Source organism: Callithrix jacchus, chromosome 2 (genome assembly GCF_049354715.1).
Source record: "Callithrix jacchus isolate 240 chromosome 2, calJac240_pri, whole genome shotgun sequence".
In the NCBI taxonomy this organism is placed as follows: Eukaryota; Metazoa; Chordata; class Mammalia; order Primates; family Cebidae; genus Callithrix; species Callithrix jacchus.
This window is the reverse complement of record NC_133503.1, coordinates 10709264-10732152: the sequence shown is the minus strand read 5'-3', so window position 1 is coordinate 10732152 and position 22889 is coordinate 10709264. Positions and strand designations below refer to the sequence as shown.

Sequence of the window (22889 nt, the reverse complement as noted above, 5' to 3'; positions counted from 1 at the left end):
GAATGAGTGGATGGATGGATGGATGGATGGGTGGGTGGATGGATGGATGGTAGATGGGTGGATGAATGGGTAGATGATTGGGTGGATGGGTAGATGGATGGATGATGGATGGATGAATGGATGGGTGGATGAGTGGATGGATAGGTGGGTGGGTGGAGACTTGGCTTTCTCTTTCTGTTTTTACCTACCCACTCCCTTCTAGTCTGCTTTCCTAAGACCTGCTCCTCCCTCTGACTTTAAAGTCCCTGGCTGCTGGATTTCACCACTTCAAGTGGAAAGGATGAAGTTTTTCATTTCAGCAGCTAAGTGACCCCGTGATGGTGTCTACTCACTTTTCTTGTGTAAGGCATCAGCTCTTCCCTCGTAAAGCAGGGTTGGTAATCCCTGCCTTAACAATTTCCCTGTAAAGAGCATAAAACTTGGGTGTTTTGGCTGGGCACGGTGGCTCATGCTTGTCATCCCAGCACTTTGGGAGGCTGAGGTGGGTGGATCACTTAAGGTCAGGAGTTTGAGACCAGCCTGGCCAACATGGTGAAAGCCTGGCTCCACTAAAAACAAAAATTAACCAGTCATGGTGGTGGGCACCTGTAATCCCAGCTACTCGGGAGACTGAGGCAGGAGAATCACTTGAACTTGGAGGGCAGAAGTTGCGGTGAGCTGAGATCACATCACTGCACTCCAGCCTGCGGGACAGAGTGAGACTTCATCTCAAAAAACAAAACAAAAACCAAGATTGGGTGTTTTAGCCTGGTGTGGCAGCTCACACTTACAATCCCAGCGCTTTGGGAGGCCGAGGTGAGTGAATCGCTTGAGGTCAGGAGTTGGAGACCAGCCCGGCCAATGTGGTGAAACCCTGCCTCCACCAAAAACACAAAAATTAGCCAGGCATGGTGACAGGTGCCTATAATCCCAGCTACTTGGGAGGCTGAGGCACAAGAATCACTTGAACCTGGGAGGTGGAGGCTATAGTGAGCCAAGATCAGGCCATTCCACCGCAGCTGGGGTGAAAAAGCACAACTCGTCTCCAAAAAAAAAAAAAGTTGGATGTTTTCTGTTTTTTAAGGCCTTGGGAAAGCCCTTAAAGGGTATTACTAATCTGGGATGAAGCACCCCACCCCACACCCTCCCACCCAGTGACCTTCTGCCCGCCCACTCCTGTTGCAACATGGGGCGCGGCAGGCATCCCTGCCCTGTTTACCCCAGCCTCTCACTCTTTTGAGTGCTGCCTCTGCCTGGCTGTCCTTTCCCCCCCAACTTCCTCCTCTCCACACTCCCAGTACCTACCGAGTGAGAAAATGCAGGCAGTCAAGCAGCATCCCTACTGAATCACTGAGGAGCAGAAATCAGAAGGGATGTCATAAGGCATCACGATGACTCGGGAATGGTGGCTCATGCCTGGAATCCCAGCGCTTTGGGAGGTTGAGGTGGGAGGATTGTTTGAAGCCGGGAGTTGGAGACTAGCCTGGGCAACATAGGGAGATACCCCATCTCTACTAAAAATGAAAAAAATTCGCTGGGCATGGTGGCCTGCACCTATTGTCCCAGCTACTCGGGAGGCTGAGTCGGGAGAATCGCCTGGACTCAGGAGTTGGAAGCTGCAATTGCTATGATCGCACCACTGCGCTCCAGCCTGGGAAACAGAGCGAGACCTTGTCTCAAAAAAATTTTTTGTTTGGCCAGGCACGGTGGCTCACGCCTGTAATCCCAGCACTTTGGGAGGCCGAGGCGGGTGGATCACGAGGTCAAGAGATCGAGACCATCCTGGTCAACAAGGTGAAACCCTGTCTCTACTAAAAATACAAAATTAGCTGGGCATGGTGGCACGTGCCTGTAATCCCAGCTACTCAGGAGGCTGATGCAGGAGAATTGCCTGAACCCAGGAGGCGGAGGTTGTGGTGAGCCGAGATCGTGCCATTGCACTCCAGTCTGGGTAACAAGAGTGAAACTCTGTCTCAAAAAAAAAAAAAAGTTAAAGAAAAGACCTCTGCATGGATAAAGGGTCTTCCTGTGATTTTTCTCATTTAGGGAGCAATCCTCCCTAATTGCTCTGCCAGCAGAGGATAATTATTGTTGGCTAATGGGGGGGTGGGCGGACTGGGGCCGGCACTAGGCTAATGAAACATTGAGTTGGGCTGTTGGCATTTTTCACTCTGTAAGCATGGGCAGTGAGATCAGGTGCTGCCAGCCTCCCCGACTTCAGTCTTGGGACCTGCTGGCTGACTTCCCCAGTGGACACCCTGGCCCCAGTCATGCTGGGGGCAAAACCCACAGAGGAAGTTGTCTCAGAGTTGATCCACCATCTATTCATTCTTCAAATGCTGGCCAACGGCACAGGTGATTTGCTCTGCACTTGGCGAGTAGAGAAATTGATCTCAAGGTGTTCAGATCAAGCACGAGACCGAGACACAGACATCCAATGGGCCTCCAAGTGACAAGTGCCACTGCGCTCCCACTGTGCCACTGCACTGCCACTGTGCCACTGTGTAGGTCCTATGTTGGCGTGTACCCTGGAATCTCAGAGCAGGAAGGTCGGAGAAGGGGGATGGAGAGAACCGTAGGGAGGGTTTGGGAGTGAACGTGGGAATGGGGTGGTGGTGAGGGGAGTCTCTGAGCATGAGGTCCTGACCTGGGATCCTGGAAATGAGGGGTAGAGTGAGAATGGAGCCATGTCCCATTCTGTCTGACAAACTCACCTCAGTCCCTCCCAACTAAACTGGATATTATCACTTATAGGGTCCTTTCAGTCATAAACTCATGCCTGTTTATTTAAAAATAATAATAACAACTTATAAGTCCTGCATAATTGCCAGTGCCTTTTGTCCTCCAACCCAATGCAGCTGTCAGCTATGAGCCCCTCCTGGAATTTCCTCCTGGCAAATTGGCCAGTTTTCCTGTGGTTTTGTTTTGTTTCGTTTTCTTTTTTTTGTGTGTGTGAGACAGAGTTTTGCTCTTCTTGCCGAGGCTGGAGTGCAATGGTGTGATCTCGGCTCACCGCAACCTCTGCCTCCTGGGTTCAAGCCATTCTCCTGCCTCGGCCTCCCGAGTAGCTGAGATTACAGGCAGGCACTACCGGGCCCTGTCAATTTTATATTCTTAGTAGAGACGGGGTTTCTCCATATTGGTCAGGCTGGTCTCAAACTCCAGACCTCAGGTTATCCGCCCACCTTGGCCTCCCAAAGTGCTGGGATTACAGGTGTGAGCCACCTTGCCTGGCTTGTTTGCTTTCTTTTTCTTTTCTTTTTTTGTAAAGATGGGGTTTTGCTATGTTGCCCAAGCTGGTCTTGAATTCCTGTGCTCAAATAATCTTCCTGCCTCAGCCTCCCAAAGGGCTGGGTTGACAGGCATGAGCCACTTCACCCAGCCTTTTTTTTTTTTTTTTAAGAGACAGGGTTATGCTGTGTCACCCAGGTTGGAGTTCAGTGGTGCTCACCTAGCTCACTGCAGCCTCAAACTCCTAGGCTCATGCAATCCTCCTGCCCCAGCCTCCTGAGTAGCTAGGATTACAGGTGCATACCACCATACCTGGCTACTTTTTCTATTTCTTTTGGTTCTTGCTATGTTTCACTGGCTGGTCTCAAACTCCTGGCCTCAATCAATCCTCCCGCCATGGCCTCCTAAATTGCTGGTATTTCAGGTGTGAGCTCCTGGCCCCTGGTTTTGCCTACCTATGTTCCCCATCCTCCCGCCCCCCAAAAACATGCCATGTCCTGGGTCAGGGTCCCCAAAGCAGACCCGGAGATTCATGGTCATGTGGTTTATTAGATGCTTCCACGAGAGAAGCTGGTCAAGGGGGAAGGGGCCAAGCTAAGTCCGGCTGCATAGAGAGTAACTGATTTGGCCCAGTTGGAAACTCAGGCCACAGGGTAGGTCATGCTGGACCTGGTGTCTGCATCCCTCTCGCAGGCACTGGCCACCCCAGAGGATGTGAATTTCTGGCACATCCCACTTCTCTAGAGCCTTGATGACTGAGTGGCTCTGGCAACTTGAGGATGCAGGTGATGGCTGCTGGGTCTTCAAGGCCATCAAGAGCTGATGGAAAGCGATCCTGACGGCATCCGCTTTGCTCTGTCAGGACCTGTCACTGATTGACTGATGGACTGATTGTTTTATTGATTGATTTTAAGGCAGGGTATTGCTTTGTTGCTCAGCCTGGAGTGCAGTGGTGTGATCACAGCTCACTGGAGCCTCGAACTCCTGGGCTCAAGTCATCCTTCTACCTCAGCCTCCCCAAGAGCTAGCGAAGACTGTAAGTCTGCACTACCACACCTGGCTTTTTTTTTTCTTCTTTCTTCTGTGGAGACAGAGTCTTGCTATGTTGCCCAGGCTGATCTCAAACTCCAGACCTCAAATGATCCTCCCACTTAAACCTTCCAAAGCACTGGGATGACAAGCGTGAGCCACTGTGGAGGTGGCCCAACTCACCTCTCATTGTTTGTTACACACACTTGATCACAAATCCGTCTCCCCATCAGAATCCTCCCAATGCCTGGCACAGAACACATACCTAATAAAGAATTTGGTGAATGAATGAATGAATGAATGGAAGGGAGAAGATAGGGATGACTCTGCCTGTTTTCAGCTGAAGTATCAGGCTCAGAGAGGTGAGTGACTTACCCAGCATTCCACAGGGAGTGAGCGACACTCTCATAGGCCTGCTGACAATGCATCCAACACTTTTGAACTTGGTGGGATGATGCCCCCTTCCCTAGCCAGGATCCCGTGAGCCTGCTGACAGTACATCCAACACTTTTGAACTTGGTGGGATGATGCCCCCTTCCCTAGCCAGGATCCCGTGAGCCTGCTCACAGTGCATCCAACACTTTTGAACTTGGTGGGATGATGCCCCCTTCCCTAGCCAGGATCCCGTGAGCCTGCTGACAGTACATCCAACACTTTTGCACTTGGTGGGATGATGCTCCCTTCCCCAGCTCTTTCATTCAGAGTCCAAAATAACTATTGACTCAGCTGGAGAACGACAGGACAACAACTTCCTCTTTCCAGACCACAGAGGCTTCAGGGTTTTCAAGGAAGCATGGAGGGGGCTGGGGGGCGTGTTTTCTTCTAGTTGCTCCATAAAGGGCAGAGGGAGAGAGTTTAGGGTGCACTGCAAGGACCTGAGCTCTTTATCCCCAGGTCCTTTCCTCCTGCACATCAGCTTTGAGCCCTGAGCTGGTGCTTCTCTCTGGGACATGGCAAGCCCGATGACCGTCGTAACCAGCCTTCTGTTCCTTGCTGTCTGTGCCCACCACATCATCCCTACGGGTAAGACCTCGGGCAGAGTGCAGTTCCAAGGGCATCGCTGGGATGGCACGGTGGAGGGTGAAGGGCTGGAGGGAAGCACCGGGGAAAGGGCAGCCCAGTGAATGGACTGGCAGTGTTTGGGGCAGGGTTGAAACTCCAGCTCCAAGGCACAGAGCTGAGGGCAGGCTGGGAAAAGACGTGGCTCTTCTCTCTCCTCTTCTAGATTCTGTGCTGCTCCCCTCTACCTGCTGCATGTTGTTTATTTCCAAGAGAATTCCTGAGAACCGAGTGGTCAGCTACCAGTTGACCAACGGGAGCATGTGCCTCAACGCAGGGGTGATGTAGGTATCCTTCATGGGCACGGAGCAGGAGGGCATGGGGAAGGTGACCTGAGAAGCAAGGTCAGCCAGCCCCAGCTCCGTGCATCCCTGGAGAAGTCACCCCACCTCTCTGGGCCTCAACTTCCTTGCCCATAAAACTAGGAGGAGGATATATTTATTTTTAAAATTTCATTTAATTTTTTAAAGAGAGTCTTGCTCTGTCACCCAGGCTGGAGTGCACTGGTACAATCATAGCTCATTGCAGCCTCAACCTCCTAGGCTCAAGTGATCCTCCCGGCTCAGCCTCCCAAAGTGCTAGGATTATAGGCATGAACCACCATACCCAGCCAGGAGGAGGATTTTTTTTTTGAGGTGGAGTCTCTGTCACCTAGGCTGGAGTGCAGTTGTATGATCTTAGCTCATTGCAAGCTCAGCCTCCAGGGCTCAAGTGATCTTCCTATCTCAGCCTCCCAAAGTGCCAGAATGACAAGTGGTCCATGTCTGTCTCAGTGCTTTAGGAGGCTGAGGCAGGAGGGTTGCTTAAGACCAACCTGGGCAACATAGTGAGACTCTGTTTCTTTAAAAACTAAAAAAAGAGAAAAAATTAGCTGGGCATGATGGCATGTGCCTGTAGTCCCAGGTACTCCGAAGGTTAAGGCAGGAGGATCGCTTGAGCCTGGGAAGTTGAGGCTGCAGTGAGCTATGATTGCCACTGCATTGCAGCCTGGATGACAAAGTGAGACACCCTGTATCAAAAAAGGAAGATGACAGGCCGGGCGCGGTGGCTCACACCTGTAATCCCAGGACTTTGGGAGGCCGAGGTGGGTGGATCATGAGGTCAAGAGATCGAGACCATCCTGGTCAACATGGTGAAACCCCGTCTCTACTAAAAATACCAAAAATTAGCTGGGCATGGTGGCGCGTGCCTGTAATCCCAGCTACTCGGGAGGCTGAGGCAGGAGAATCGCCTGAACCCAGGAGGCGGAGGTTGCGGTGAGCCGAGATCCCGCCATTGCACTCCAGCCTGGGTAACAAGAGCGAAACTCCGTCTCAAAAAAAAAAAATTAAAAAAAAAAAAAGGAAGATGACATCATGTCAGCAAATTTTGAGGAGGCCTCACTGTCTCTGGGCATCCACATCCTCCTCCCCATGAAGCGGGGTGGGCCAAGATCTCTGGAGACCTCAGCTGATTCCTTGTTCCTTTCTTCCACAGATTCACCACCAAGAAGGGCCATGAGTTCTGTGGCGACCCCAGGCAGGAGTGGGTCCAGAGGTACATGAAGAACCTGGATGCCAAGAAGAAGAAAGCTTCCTCTAGGGCCAGGCCAGTGGGTGTCAGGGTGCCCATTCAGAGACTTCTCAGCAACAGAACCACCCTCTAATCACCGCCCAGGCCTCCAGCCCTGAGTCTGTTCCTGGTCTACTAGGGGACTGGGGAAGCCATAGTGATGGGGGGAAGGGCTAATTTTCCTTTTTCTTAGCAACACTCTCCAGGGATGTGTCTCGTCTATGAAAAACCCAAGGGAGCAGGCGATATGGTCCTCGGCGGGGGTTGGCGGGGAGGGCCTGAGGAATGGCTCCAAGCATCTGTGGCCTCTTGCTTTTCTGGAGCTGGGGAGAAGATCCTGGAAGGAGGGCAGGGACAACTCTTTACCCTTCTTCTGACCTGGTTCAAATTTTTTTTTTTTTTTGAGACGAAGTCTTGCTCCATTGCCCAGGCTGGAGTGCAGTGGCACGATCTCGGCTCACTGCAACCTCTGCCTCCTGGGTTCAAGGGATTCTTGTGCCTCAGCCTCTTGAATACCTGGGACCACAGGCGCATGCCACCACGGCCACCTAATTTTTGTATTTTTAGTAGAGATAGGGTTTCATCATGTTGGGCAGCTGGTCTCAAACTCCTGGCTGCAAGTGATCCACCCACCTCAGCCTCCCGAAGTGCTGGGATTACAGGCATGAGCCACCACACCTGGCTTACTCAAACTTTTATGTTGGAAAAAAAAAAAAAAGTAAATCATAATTTTTTTTAAAGAGACAGGGTTTCACTATGTTGGCCAGGATGGTCTCGATCTCTTGACCACGTGATCTGCCTGCCTTGGCCTACCAAAGTGCTGGGATTACAGGCGTGAGCCACCGTGCCTAGCAATTTTTTTTTTTTTAAAGAAATGAACATGGAGGACTGGGGTGAAGGGTCAGCTCGGGCAGTGTAATATTTTTGGGAAGATATGACTTTAAGAAGGTTCTCGGCTTTCTGACAGTTTGCTCCATGCTGTTTTGGGGCCAAGGGCCTTTAAATCTGTGCTCATCCCACATTTTGGTGAGGGGAAGATGGGGTGGGCGAAAAGGGGGATAAAAGACCCTAGCTTTTCTTCTTTCTATGCATGAGATACTACGTAGGTTTATCAAGAGCATGGACACATTTGCTGTTTTCAAATAATAGTTCAAATAAAATGTGATCTTTTTTTCTTTGAAGGTCGTTGTGTCTTGTGTGTTCTCTTTGTTTGCTTGTTTGTTTTTTGAGACGGAGTCTCACTCTTGTTGCCCGGGCTGGAGTGCAATGCACGATCTCAGCTCACTGCAACCTCCACCTCCCGGGTTCAAGCAATTCTCCTGCCTCAGCCTCCTGAGTAGCTGGGGTTACGGGTGCGCGCCACCACACCCGCCTAATTTCTTCGGATTTTTAGTAGAGATGGGATTTCGCCATGTTGGTCAGGCTGGTTTTGAACTCCTGACCTTGGTTGATCCACCCGCCTCAGCCTCCCAAAGTGCTGGGATTATAGGCATGAGCCACTGCACCCGGCATTGTGTGTTCTTGACTCTCCTGGCGGGGGTAGGATTGGGCTGTGACCAATGGCATATATGTCCCAGAAACCATCCCAGGCTGCCTCTCTAAGGCTGAAGGGGATGAAGACAGCCAGAGCCCAAGGCATCTGGAGCGACCTTGGCCTGCCGATGAGAGTCCTGTTATTGACTTTGAAAAACACACGTACACAGCTAGATTCAATTAGATAATTAAAAAATTTTAAGACAGGGTCTCACTCTTGCCCGGGTTGGAGTAGAGTGGTACAATCATAGCTCACTGCTGCCATGAAATTCTAGGCTCAAGCAATCCTCCCATCTCAGCTTCTCTAAGTAGCTGGGACTATAGGTGTGCACCACTACACCTGGCTAATCTTTTAATTTTTTGTAGAGATGTGATTTTGCTATGTTGCCTAGGCTGGTCTAGAACTCCTGGCCTCAAGCAGTCCTCCCACCTCGGCCTCCCAAAACACTGGGATTAAAGGTGTGAGCCATCACACCCAGCCCAAACTGTATTTTTTTTTTTTTTTTTTTTTTGAGACAGAGGTTGGTTCTTGTTGCCCAGGCTGAAGTGCAAAGGTGCCATCTCAGCACACTGCAACCTCCGCCTCCTGGATTCAAGCGATTCTCCTGCCTCAGCCTCCCAAGTAGTTGGGATTATGTCACGCCTGGCTAATTTTGTATTTTTGGTAGAGACGGGGTTTCACCATGTTGGTCAGGCTCGTCTTAAACTCCTGACCTCAAGCGATTCTCCTGCCTTAGCCTCCCAAGTAGTTGGGATTATGTCACGCCTGGCTAATTTTGTATTTTTAGTAGAGACGGGGTTTCACCATGTTGGTCAGGCTTGTCTTAAACTCCTGACCTCAAGTGATTCTCCCACCTCAGCCTCCCAAAGTGCTGGGATTACAGGTATGAGCCACCATGCCCGGCTCCAAACTAAACTTTTAAAATATTACAACAAACACGTGATTGCACCCAGAGTTATTATGGGTTAAAAAATGATACACAATGATGTCTTGCTTGAAAGAATTAGAATTATAACATGAACGCACCCACAAATCAAGAGCACTGTGGTTTCACTGCCAGTTCTGCTTTGCAGGTTACACAACCTTGAAAGACAAAGACTCTTTTTCTAAGCCTGCAACAGTTTTGACACCAAATATGTAAGTTTTCCACAGCATGCAGCTTTCTAATGCTCTGGCTGGGTGTAGTGGCTCATGCCTGTCATCCCAGGACTTTACAAGGCCACGGTGGGAGGGTCAAGTGAGCCCAGCAGTTAAGGATCAACTGGGGTAATATGACAAGACCCTTTCTCTGCCCCCCCAAAATCATTCATTTATTTTATTTGTATTTATTTATTTATTTATTTTGAGATGGACTCTTGCTCTGTCTCCCAGGCTGGAGTGCAGTGGCATGATCTCAGCTCACTGCAACGTCCACCTCCCAGGTTCAAGTGATTCTCCTGCCTCATCCCCCTGAGTAGTTGAGACTACAGGCTCGTGCCACCATGTCCGGCTAATTGTTGTACTTTTAGTAGAGATGGGCTTTCACCGTGTTGGCCACACTGGTCTCAAACCCCTGACCTCAAGTGATCTGTCTGCCTTGGCCTCCCAAAGTGCTGGGACTACAGACATGAGCCACTGCACCCAGCCTACAAAAAGTTTAAAAAGTAGCTAGGTTTAGTGGTGTAAGTCTGTAGTCCCAGCTATTTGGGGGGCTGAGGTGGGAGGATCGCTTGAGTCCAGGAGATTGAGGCTGCAGTAAGTTGTGATCATGCCACACTGCATGCCAGCCTGGGCAACAAAGTGAGACTCCATCTCAAAAAAAAAAAAAAAAAAAAGGTGGGAGGATCGCTTGAGTCCAGGAGATTGAGGCTGCAGTAAGTTGTGATCATTCCACACTGCATGCCAGCCTGGGCAACAAAGTGAGACTCCATCTCAAAAAAAAAAAGGTGGGAGGATCGCTTGAGTCCAGGAGATTGAGGCTGCAGTAAGTTGTGATCATGCCACACTGCATGCCAGCCTGGGCAACAAAGTGAGACTCCATCTCAAAAAAAAAAAAAAAAAAAAAAAAAGGGTGCATGATAAGCAGGGCATGGTGGCTCATGCCTGTAATCCCAGCACTTTGGGAGGAATTTGAGACCAGCCTGGGCAACATAGCGAAATCTTGTCTCCACAAAAATAAAAATTAAAAAACAGAGTGCATGATTTAGCAAAGGACAGTCAGAGGTCAAGCCACTGGGAAGTGGCATGAGACCCTGTCATGGGGAACACTCGAGATTGTGCAGAAGAACGTTCCCCCAAGCTGGGAAAGAGCCAAGAGACCAGAGAACTCTGACAAGTCCTGCATGGCGAGTACACCAGTTTATGAGGAGTTAAATAGAGGGACTCCTAGCTAGCAGCAGGGTGCCTTCAGAGACCTGCCCTGCTACCCGTCTGTCTCTACGCTACTTTGAAGCTAACTGTCTGGCTCTTTGCCTATGTATGCAATTAGACTGTTTTCCTTGGTTACGTTCCCAGATACGCTCTGGGAGGTTTGAGTTCTCAGTGACACCTGCACCTTGGCTCAGCACTAAGGCCTGGGAGGTGAGGTTTAAGCAGCAGACATATAAGAGGTTCTGATCCAGACACCAAGAGAGGGTTCTTGGATCTTGCACAATAAATAATTCAGAGTTAGGCCAGGAATGGTGGCTCAAGCCTGTAATCCCGGCATTTTGGGAGGCTAAGGTGGGCGGATCATGAGGTCAAGAGATTGAGACCAGCTTGGCCAACATTGTGAAATCCCATTTCTACTAAAAAATGCAAAAATTAGCTGGGCGTGGTGGCACATGCCTGTAGTCCCAGCTGCTCGGGAGGCTGAGGCAGGAGAATCACTTGAACCCAGGAGGTGGAGGTTTTGGTGAGCCGAGATGGCAACACTGCACTCCAGCCTGTGCAACAGAATCGAGACTCCATCTCAAAAAAAAAAAAAAAAAAAAAAGAAATTAGAGGAATAAAATAAAAGAATGGCTACTCCATAGACAGAGCAGCCGTGAGGGCCGCTGGTTGCCCACTTTTATGGTTATTTCTTGATGATATGCTAAGGAAAAGGTGGATTATTCATGCCTCCCCTTTTTAGAACATAGAGGGTAACTTCCTGACATTGCCATGGCATTTGTAAACTGTCATGGCGCTGGTGAGAATGTAGCAGCGAGGATGACCAGAGGTCACTCTTGTCACCATCTTGGTTTTGGTGGGCTTTGGCCAGCTTCTTTATGGCAAACTGTTTTATCAGCGAGGTCTTATGACCTGTATCTTGCGCCAACCTCCTATCTCATCTTGTGACCTGGACTGCCTTAACCACCTGGGAGTGCAGCCCAGTAGCACTCAGCCTCATTGACCTAGCCTGTATTTAAGATGAAGTTGCTCTGATTTACACATTTCTGACACATATACATTTTTTTTTCCTTTGAGACAGAATCTCACTCGGTCGCCCAGGCTAAAGTGCAGTGGCACAATCTTGGCTCATTGCAGCCTCTGCCTCCCAGGTTCAAGCTATTCTCTGCTTCAACCTCCCGAGTAGCTGGGATTAAGTCGTATGCCACGACGCCCGGCTCCTTTTTGAATTTTTCATTAAGGCAGGGGTTCGCCATGTCGGCCAGGCTGGTCTCAAACTCCTGGCCTCAAGTGATCCGCCTACCTAGGTCTCCCAAGGTGCTGGGATTACAGACATGAACCACTGTGCATGGCCAACATATACCCTTAAATAACCTCGTGGAAATCTATCAACCTACAGATCCATCCCCTTCGGAAGTTACACACCCACTCCATCAGTCTTTGCCAGTTGTGTGTGAGGGGTGGGCTTTCAGCAAGTGGGAGCAGAGTAAGTTCCCATGGTTCAAAAAAAGGTTCAAGGCACAGAGAGCCACATACTGGCAGCCAGAAGTCCACAGAGCACACAGAGGCCCAGTAGTAGGCATTGCTACTCAAGTTACTGTAGCCACTAAAGTTATTGTAAGTCTAATGCAAAGCAGAGTAAGTAGCAATGCTGAACAACACGCAGGAGGGGACATTCTGATGGGGAGAGCAAGCCTGCAGAACCAGCTTTGCAGAGTTGTTACCCCAGTGATGATTGGGGTTCCATTCTGGAGAGAGAGGATGTTCCTAAGAAGGGAGGGGAGCCAGAGCATTCAGGGACGAGATTGAAATACAGTGTCCCAACTGCATGTGACAATAGAACTCTCACTACAGCCTCTGCAGCATTTGGTCTGGAGAGTCAGTGCTTGGTCCGTAGTGTAACCATCCAATGCCTTCCTTTTGCCTGCTGCCCAGACAGAGCCAATTTATCAAGACAGGGGAATCGCAACAGAGAAAGAATTCAATTCATGCAGCGCTGGCTATATGGGAGACCAGAGCTTTATGATTACTCAAACCAGCCTCCCCCAAATTCAGAGACTAGGGTTTTTCAAGGATAGTTTGGCAGGCAGGAGGCTAGGGAATGGGAGCTGCTGACTGGTTGGTGATGCAATCATAGGGGTGTGGAAGATGGTCCTTGTACATTGAGTCTGCTTCTGGGTAGGGTCACAGAGGAGTCACTCGGTAGAATCATCCGACAGTCAGAAATGCAAAAGTCTGAAAACACATCTTAAAAGGCCTATCTATCATAGGCCTGAGCATGGCGGCTCATGCTTGTAATCCCACTATTTTGGGAGGCTGAGGTGGGTGGATCACTTGAGGTCAGGAGTTCGAGACTAGCCTGGCCAACATGGTGATACCCTGTCTTTACTAAAAATACAAAAATTAGCCAGGCGTGGCAGCATGCAGCTGTAATCCCAGCTACTTCGAAGGTTGAAACATGAGAATGACTTGGACTCAGGAGGCAGAGGTTATAGCAGGCCAAGATTGCACCATTGCACTCCAGCTTGGGCAACGGACCGAGATTCTGTCTCAAAAAAAAAAAAGAGGCCTATCACGGATTCTGCAAAAGTGATGTTATCTACATGAGTAACTGGAGAAGCTGCAAATCTTGTGACTTCTGGAACAATGGTTGGTAACTCACCCAAATCTTAACAGAATCCAGGCCCCTCTCATCCTCCTAACCTTGTGGCCTTTTCTTCGTTTTACAAAGGTGGTTTAATTTCAGGGAAGAGCTGTTATCATTTAAACTATAAACCAAATTTCCCCCAAACTTAGCTCAGTCCAAGCCTGGGAATGACCAGGGGCAGTGTGGAGGTTAAAGGCAAGGTGGGGGTTCGTTAGGTCGGATCTTTTTCATTGTCATTCTTTTCTCACCGCTAAGGTTTTTGCAAAGACAGTTTTTGTAGCTCCCAGCTTCCCTATTCTCCCCACTTTTCCAACTCAGAAGCACCCACAGAAAACCAGTTCTACAGACACGCATTGCTTAAGGATTACATGACAAATGTGTTATTGGATGATTTCATCATTGTGCAAACATCACCCAGTGGACTTACAAAGCTAGATGGGTTAACCTCCCACGCACCTAGGTTAGATGGTCTAGCCTATTGCTTCTGAAACCATCTTTGCAAAAATTAAAACTGAGAAAAGTATGACTGTGAGAGAAATGTGACATGGCTGACTCCATCTTGCTTCCAGCCTCACAGGTTGCCTGTCTTTGCCCATTTCTGGGCGTGGGCCAAGCTAACTTTGGGAGAAATTTAGTTCATAGCTTTCGCAGTAATAGCCCTTCCCCAAAACTAAACTGTTCTTGTAAAACTAATGAAAGGTCACTAAGTTTGGGTCAGGTGTGGTGGCTCATGCCTGTAATCCCAGCACTTTGGGAGGCCGAGGTGGGCGGGTCACCTGAGGTCAGGAGTTCAAGACCAGCCTGACCAACGTGGTGAAATCCCATCTCTACTAAAAATACAAAAATTAGCCAGGCGTGGTGGCTACACCTGTAATTCCAGCTACTTGGGAGGCTGAGGCAGGAGAATTCCTTGAACCCAGGAGGCAGAGGTTGCATTAAGCCAAGATCCTGCCACTTCCCTCCAACCTGGGAGAAAAAGCGAGACTCTATCTCAAAATATAGAATTAAATAAAACAAAGGACCCTTGTGCCTCCCCTCTTTCCCACTGCAAAGTGTTCCCTCTCCCCTGCCTGCCTCCGAGTCTCTTCAAGGATGGAGGTTGACCCCCCTGTTCTAGCGAGCTCAGAATGAAGCGTGTGTTAGTTTTTATTTGCGTGGTCTTCATTTATTTTCCCAGAAGTTGTGTCCTATGGCGGCTATACTGCAGCAAGGGGCCATGAGACGACGGAAGCAGGCGGTACAGAAGACGAGGGCAGTGGACATCTGGGAGTGCGGGGAAGCTGGCACTCCATTGCACTTCCAGCTACAGTGTCTACTGGATTAGCCTCCTTGGAGGATGCTCTAGTGTGTCTGCTGAAACGTTTAAAACACGTATCTCCCGACCCAGCAACTCCTCTTCCAGGAGGGAACCCTACGCAAATGCACAGAGGCGCACGGGCAGGGAAGTTTATTGCAGCACTGTAGATGGCTGTGGAAAACTGGCAACAAGCTAATTTGCGCATTCATAGGTGACTCGATAAAGATTGTTTCTTTTCTTTTCTTTTTTGAGACAGAGTCTTGCTCTGTCGCCCAGGCTAGAGTGCAGTGGTGCAATCTCAGCTCACTGCAACCTCTGCCTCCCCAGTTCAAGTGATTCTCCTGCCTCAGCCTCCTGAGTAGCTGGGATTACAGGGTGCCCGACAGCATGCCTGGCTTTGTAATTTTTGTATTTTGCGGAGATGGGGTTTCATCGTTTTGGCCAGGCTGGTCTCAAACTCCTGACCTTGTGATCCACCCACCTCGGCCTCCCAAAGTGCTGGGATTACAGGTGCGAGCCACTGTGCTCCATGACCTATTTTTAAATGAAAAAAACTCGAAGTGCACAAGAGTATGTACTGTATGATATTATTTGTGCAACAAAAAAGATATACAATGATTAGTAATTTGCTGGACATACAAAAACTGTCAAGGAATGGGGTCCCGATCCAGACCTCAGGAGAGGGTTCTTGGACCTCCTGCGAGAAAGACTTCGGGGCAAGTCTACAGAGTAAAGCGAAAGCAAGTTTACTAAGAAGGTAAAGGAGGCCAGGCACGGTGGTTCATGCCAGTAATTGCAGCACTTTGGGAGGCTGAGTCAGGTGGATCACTTGAGGTCAGGATTTCAAGACCAGCCTGGCCAACCTGAAATTCTGTCTCTACTAAAAATATAAAAAATTAGCTGGGCATGGTGGAGGGCACCTGTAATCCCAGTTACTTGGGAGGCTGAGGCAGGAGAATCACTGGAACCGGGAGGTGGAGGTTGCAGTGAGTAGAAATCACACTATTGCACTCCAGCCTGGGTGACACAGCCAGACTGTCTCAAAAAAAAAAAAAAAAAAAAAAGTAAAGGAATACAGAATGGCTACTCCATAGGCGGAGAGGCGCTTGAATAAGGTACTTATAGTTACTTTTTGATTATATGCTGAAGAAGGGGTAGGTTATTCACGAGGTTTCCAGGAAAGAGGTGGGCAATTCTTGGAACTGAGGGTTCCTCCCCCTTTTTAGACCGTATAGGGTAACTTCCTGAGGTGGCCATGGCATCTGTAAACTGTTTTGGCAGTGGTGGGAGTGTCTTTTAGCATGCTAATGTATTATAATTAGAGTACAATGAGCAGTGAGGTTGAACAGAGAGGTCTCTTCCATCAGCTATCTCGGTTTTGGCTGGCTTCTTTACTGCAACCTGCTTTTTTGTTTTTTTGAGACAGAATCTCACTGTGTCACCCAGGCTGGAGTGCAGTGGCACAATCTGGGCTCACGGCAACCTCTGCCTCCCAGGTTCAAGTGATTCTCTTGCCTCAGCTTCCCGAGTAGCTGGGATTACAGGCGAGCGCCACCATGCCCAGCTAATTTTTGTATTTTTAGTAAAGACAGCGTTTCACATGTTGGCTAGGGTGGTCTCAATCTCTTGACCTCATGACCTGCCCGCCTCGGCCTCCCAAGTGCTGGGATTAGAGGTGTGAGCCACTGCCCTGGCCATTAATCCCTTTTATGATAAAAACTCACGTAGGGAAGCTGATGATGTGCTGCCCACACCTCTTTTTCCCGGGCTGCCCCTTGGTGTGCTCCTGATGTTTTCCCGTCACCAGTAATGTCTCTAGCTCTGGACCTGGGCGCCTTATCCCAAACGCTACTCTGCTATGTCAGACCAGAACCGCCAGGGAGTTAAAACTCAGGGGGAACCCAGTGCAGTGGCTCACGCCTGTAATCCCAGCACTTTGGGAGGCCGGGGCGGGCGGATCACTTGAGGTCAGGCTTTCGAGACCAGCCTGATGAACAAGGTGAAACTCTGTCTCTACCAAAAATACAAAAAAATTAGCTGGGTTTGATGGCAGGCGCCTGTAATCCCAGCTACTCGGGAGGCTGAGGCAGGAGAATTGCTTGAACCCAGGAGGTGTAGGTTGCAGTGAGCCGAGATCGCACCACTGTACTCGTGCCTGGGTGACAGAGCAAGACTCTGTCTCAAAAAATCAAAAAAATATACAAAATAAAAATAAAAGGTGGCTAATTTTTGCATTTTTTGTAGAGACAGTGTTTTACCATGTTTGCCAGGCTGGTCTCAAACTCCTGGCCTCAAACTAATCTGCCTGCCTTGACTTCCCCAAAAAAAAAAAAAAGTTACCCAGGTGTTTGCAGTGACCAGGTAGGATTAACAGACTTTTCTACCCCAGGAGACAACGAACTGCGAGCGGCCCAGGGCCCCAGGGCTTCATGCAGTTGGAAGAGGGCCAGGGAGAAGTGCTGAGCTGGGTTGAGTGTCTGAGTCTGAGCCCTTGCCAGGAAAGTGTGGCAGCTAGTGGGTACAGTTCTGGTCTTAGTCACATCTTCCTCCAGGTGGCAGCTGGAGCTGCCAGATAAAGAAAGGTCAGCATAAGGTCTTATCCTGTTCAAAGCTTTTGAACTTTTCTCTCTCTCTCTCTATATATATATATATGTATACATATAAATTAATTAATTTTTTGAGACAGAGTCTCTCGCTCTGTTGCCCAGGCTGGAGTGCAGTGGGGTGATCTTGGCTCACTGCAACCTCCGATTCCCGGGTTCAAGCGATTCTCCTGCCTCAGCCTCCTAAGTAGCTGGGATTACTGGCGCGCGCGCCACCAAGCCCGGCTGATTTTTGTATTTTTAGTAGAGACGGGGGCTTCACCTTGTTGCTTAGGCTGGTCTCGAACTCCTGACCTTGTGATCCACCTGTCTCAGCATCTCAAAGTGTTGGGATTATAGGCGTGAGCCACCGTGCCCGGCTTCCGTTGAACTTTTCAAAACTTTCATCTCCTTGTTTCCCCTCCTCCCTGGCTTTTTGTCCTTTCCCCAAAAGCCAGTCCTCCTGCAAGGGACACCAAGGCGTCATCCCTCTCTTCAAAGAACATGCGTCTAGGGAGCCACATGGTGATGGGCTTCCCTACCCAGTAAACCCCAGTTTATACATTTTTTTGTGGGGGCGGGGTGGGGAGGGACAGGGTCTCTCTCCGTCATTCAGGCTGGAATGCAGTGGTGTGATCACAGCTCACTACAGCCCCGACTTCCTGGGCTAAAAAAAAAAAAAAAAAATCCTCCTGCCTCAGCCTCCCAAGTAGCTGGGACCACAGACATGCGCTACCACACCCTGCTAATTTTTGTATTTTTAGCAGAGACGGGGTTTTACTATGTTGCCCAGGCTGGTATCAAACTTCTGGGCTCAAGCCATCCACCTGCCTCAGCCTCTCAAAGTGCTGGGATTACAGGTGTGAGCCACTGCACCCCCCTCCCAGCTCAACAATTCTGAGAGGCAGCCTCTCCTTCTTCTTCCCATTCCCACGTGCTTCTGGGAAATATCCTGCTGGGAGAAGCTGCCAGGGTGAGTGTTTTTTTTTTTTTTTTTTTTTTTTTTTTGCTGAGAAAGCTGTTTTGCTGTCAGAACTGCTGAAATTCTACTGCAGCTCTAGTCCCGACCTTGCCAAGTTATTGATTCCCAAGAATTCCATGACCTCGTTATCTAGGTCAAATCACTTTATTGAAAGCATAGTTATGGCTGGGCATGGTGGCTCACACCTGTAATCTCAGCACTTTGGGAGGCTGAGGCAGGCGGATCAGTTGAGGCCGGGAGTTTGAGACCAGCCTGGCAAACATGGCAAAACCCTGTCTCTACTAAAAATGTGAAAATTAGCCACAGGTCCTGGCAGGTGCCTGTAGTCCCAGCTACTTGAGAGGCTGAGGCAAGAGAATCGTCTGAACCTGGGAGGTGGAGGTTGCAGTGAGCCAAGTTAGCACCACTGCACTCCAGCCTGGGCAACAGTGTGAGACTCTTGCCTCAAAAAATTAAAAAAAAAAAAAAAAAGGTAAGACTGTCTCTGAAAAAACAAAAGAAAAGAACATATGGAAGTTTTCTTCTTCTTCTTTTTTTTTTTTTGGAGACTAAGTTTTGCTCTGTTGCCCAGACTAGAGTGCAGTGGTGTGATCTCAGCTCACTGCAACCTCCACCTCCTGGGTTCAAGCAATTCCCGCGCCTCAGCCTCCCGAGTAACTGAGATTACAGGCACATGCTACCATGCCCAGCTAATGTTTTGTATTTTAGTGGAGATGGGGTTTCGACATGTTGCCCAGGCTGGTCGCAAATGCCTGGGCCTGGGTGATCCACCCAACTCAGCCTCCCAGAGTGCTAGGCATACAGGCACACCCAGTCGGAAGTTTCCTTCTTAGAAAGCTGTACATGACCGCGTGTGATGGCTCATGCCTGTTATCCCAGCACTTTGGGAGGACAAGATGGGAGAATGCCCTGAGCCCTGGAGTTTGAGACAAGCCTGGGCAACATAGGGAGACCCCCATCTCTAGAAAATAAAAAAATAAATTAACAGGACATAGTGGTGTGCACCCATGGTCCCAGCTACTCAGGAGGCTGAGGCTGGAGGATTGCTAGAGTCCAGGAAGTGGAGGCTGTAGTGAGCTGTGATTGCACCACTGCACTCCAAGCTGGACAACAGAGCAAAACCCTGTCTCAACAAAAGAAAGGTGGGCATTTGGGTCTTCCAGTCACTTATTCTGGCTGGGACACAGGCAAGATTTAGGGGAAATTATTCTGTTATTGACTATACCTGGGTAGAGGAGACTAATACCCCCCGAATGCTCATCCCCAAGCAGGCCAGCAAGAGGACCCCAGGTCCCCTCCTCACATGGCTCCTACTGAATCCCATCTTCCTTTTTTGCCACTTCTTTTCCTTTTTTTTGAGATGGAGTCTCACCCAGGCTGGAGTGCAATGATGTGATCCGGCTCACTGAAACCTCCGCCTCCCGGGTTCAAGCAATTCTCGTGCCTCAGCCTCCTGAATAGCTGAGATTACAGTTGTGCACAGCACACCCGGCTAATTTTTGTATTTTCAGTAGAGACAAGGTTTCACCATGTTGTCCAGGCTGGTCTCAAAATCCTAACTTCAGGTGACCAGCCCACCTCAGCCGTGAGCCATTATACCTGGCCTGTGGTTTCTTTCTTTCTTTTTTTTTTTGAGATGGAGTTTCGTGTTCTTGTTGCCCAGGCTGGACTGCAATGTTACAATCTTCGCTCACTGCAATCTCTGCCTCCCAGGTTCAAGCGATTCTCCTGCCTCAGCCTCCTGAGTAGCTGGGATTACAGGCACGGGCCACCACGCCCAGCTAATTTTGTATTTTTAGTAGAGACGGGGTTTCTCCATGTTGGTCAGATTGGTCTTGAATTCCCGACCTCAGATAATCTGCCTGCCGTGGCCTCCCAAAGTGCTGGGACTAATGGTGTGAACCACCGTGCCTGGCCAGCCTGCCTCTTCTTTTTTGTCAAAGGAAATAACCACTTTGCAGATACGGCTTTTCAGCCTCTAAAAGAGGCATTTCCTAGAAGTCTCTCTCCCCAACTTTCTAATTCCGGAATGATGGCCAGGCCAAGGGAACATTCCGTTCCAGCTGGGATGCTGCGGGTCTTGTCCGGTCATAGCCTTGCTTGGAGAAACTTCTCTCAAGATTCAAAATGGGGAAGAGCTGCGCTTCTCCCCGGCAACTGGTAGTTTGTTTTTTATGCTCTGGAAACTGGCTCATGGGATGGGCTGCATTTCCCTTTTTTATTGGCTGAATGAAAGTTTGGAAGAGAATTTGCTGACTTTTGCTAACTCGCAGGTGCCTTGCCTTATCCATCTAGCAGCTATTTGCCCTTAGCTCTGAAATCTTCCCTTAACTACAGAGTAGTTTTAGCTTCGGGCAAAGCTTGGGGAAGCCACCTTTAAGGTCCATTCTCAGCCTAAGAGAGTGGGGTAGGACTCTGGGACTCTGAGAGGCAGGACAAGGCACAGGCATGGCACAGACCCAGCTTTGAGCCTTGGTTCTGCCATCCATGAGTTTTGTGGCCTCAAACAAATCACCTTCTCTTTCTGAACTACAGTTTTCTAGGCTGTAAAAAGGGGTAAGAAGATCTCCCTCGGCCAGGCACGGTGGCTCATGCCTGTAATCCCAGCACTTTGGGGGGCTGAAGCAGGCGGATCACTTGAGGTCAAGCATTCGAGACCAGCCTGGGCAACATGGTGAAACCCCGTCTCTACTAAAAGTGCAAAACTTAGCTGGGTGTGGTGCATGCCTGTAGTCCCAGCTACTTGGGAGGTGGAGACAGGAGAATCGCTTGAATCCTGGAGGCAGAGACTCCAGTGAGCTGAGATTGCGCCACTGCACTCCAGCCTGGGCGACAGAGGGAGAACCTGTCTCAAAATAAATAAATAAATAAATAAATAAGGAAGGAGCTGGGTGCTGTGGCTCATGCCTGTAATCCAGCGGATCATCTGAGTTCAGAAGTTCGAGACCAGCCTGACCAACATGGAGAAACTCCATTTCTACTAAAAATACAAAATTAGCCGGGTGTGGTGGCGCGTGCCTGTAATCCCAGCTACTTGGGAGGTTGAGTCAGGAGAATCGCTTGAACCCAGAAGGTGGAGGCTGCGGTGAGCCGAGATCGTGTCATTGCACTCCAGCCTGGGCAACAAAAGCAAAACTAGGTCTTAAAAAAAAGACAGAAAAAGAAAAGAAAACTTGCCTCCTAATAAAGCAGGAATGGCCACAAGAAACAGACCTCCTGGACACGGAACTGGGAAGGAAGGGGAGATTTATTCAGCTGGGAGCAAGGCAGCCTAGCTGCCCACAGGCCAAGCTCTTATAACAAAGAAAGTGCCCTTATATAGGCTTAGAAGTCTAGAATTTACAGTGAAAGGCTCTTGGGCCCTGGAGTAGGCTGGGGTACAGTGTTTTAGGTGGGGTTTGATGGTGTTTAAGTGAAAACAGTGCCTTCCAGAAAGCTTCCTCCCCCGCCGTGCCTGCGATCCACAGGAGGGAGGGGGATTAAGGCGGGCCTGGTCTGCCAGCCTGTACTTCTATTGAAAGGCAGTGTGGAAGTCAAGGGGGGTGGTTTTAGATGCTTAAGGGTGATTAAGGGTCTCCTCCCTGACTAGAATCCTTCGAGAGTAATTGGATTAACTGACAACAAACAAACAAAAAAGGTTTTCTTCCAACTCCAGGAGACACTTTGTTTGAAACAGGGTCTCACTCTTTCACCCAGGCTGGGGTGCAGTGGTGGGATCGCGTCTCACTGCAGCCTCAACCTCCTGGCCTCAAGGGATCCTCCCACCTCAGTCTCCCCAAGTAGCTGGGACTACAGCCACGTGCCACCATGCCCAGAGGATTTTTTCTTTCGATTTTTTTCGATTTTTTTTTTTTTTCTTCTTCTTAGACATCACCCTTGAATAACACTTGATCTTGTTGCTTAGTGAGGGCAAGTCACACTCTTGAAGATTCATCTCCAACATGAACACCTTCCCACTGGAAAAGTGTTAGCAAATTGTGACATCTAACATTTCTTTATTACTTCTCCATTCCACCACTCTCTCCATTCTCTTTTCTTTTTTTTTTTTTTTAGAGGGAAAAAGAGAAAAAGGAGAGGGAAAAAAAGAAAAAGAGGGAAAAAGGAATATTACTTCATTCCTAAAATGGGTTTCAATGATGACTGATCAATATTTTGTGTGTTTAAAGTGGTTAATGCATATTTTATGTGTTTAAAATGGAGAGCTCTATTGTGTTTATTTGTTCTGGCTCTGAGTTCAAGTCCTGGATATCGTTATTAATTTTTTGTCTCGTTGAATCTCGATTTTTTTTTTAATTAACAAGCAACATAATCAAAAACAAAAATACACAACCTTACAGCTGACAGCAATAAGTAAAAAGTGCTCCTGCAGTTCAGGGATGTACCTGGGGTGCGTGCTCCCTCACTGCCAGACAGGATGTAGGCACATGACTGCGGCGTTAGGTATATATGTGACCGAGAAGAATCAGAGAAAACACTGGAAAACAGAAAGTATCAAGAACTTTTGCAGTGGCTCATGGAGTTCGAGACCAGTCTGACCAACATGAAGAAGTCTCGTCTCTACTGAAAAATACAAAATTAGCCGGGCACGGTGGCGCATACCTGTAATCCCAGCTACTCAGCGGGAGGCTGAGGCAGGAGAATCGCTTGAA

General features: G+C 49.1%; 1 protein-coding gene across 1 annotated transcript; it reads left to right on the top strand.

The window, feature by feature from the left end:
• Positions 1-5101: 5101 nt before the first annotated feature.
• On the top strand, positions 5102-8030 carry CCL24 (C-C motif chemokine ligand 24). The gene is made up of 3 exons (XM_002743942.6): positions 5102-5262; positions 5465-5582; positions 6775-8030. Exons 1-3 carry the CDS (start codon positions 5190-5192, stop codon positions 6941-6943), a joined length of 360 nt encoding a protein of 119 aa, XP_002743988.1. The 5' UTR covers positions 5102-5189; the 3' UTR covers positions 6944-8030.
• Positions 8031-22889: the final 14859 nt, after the last annotated feature.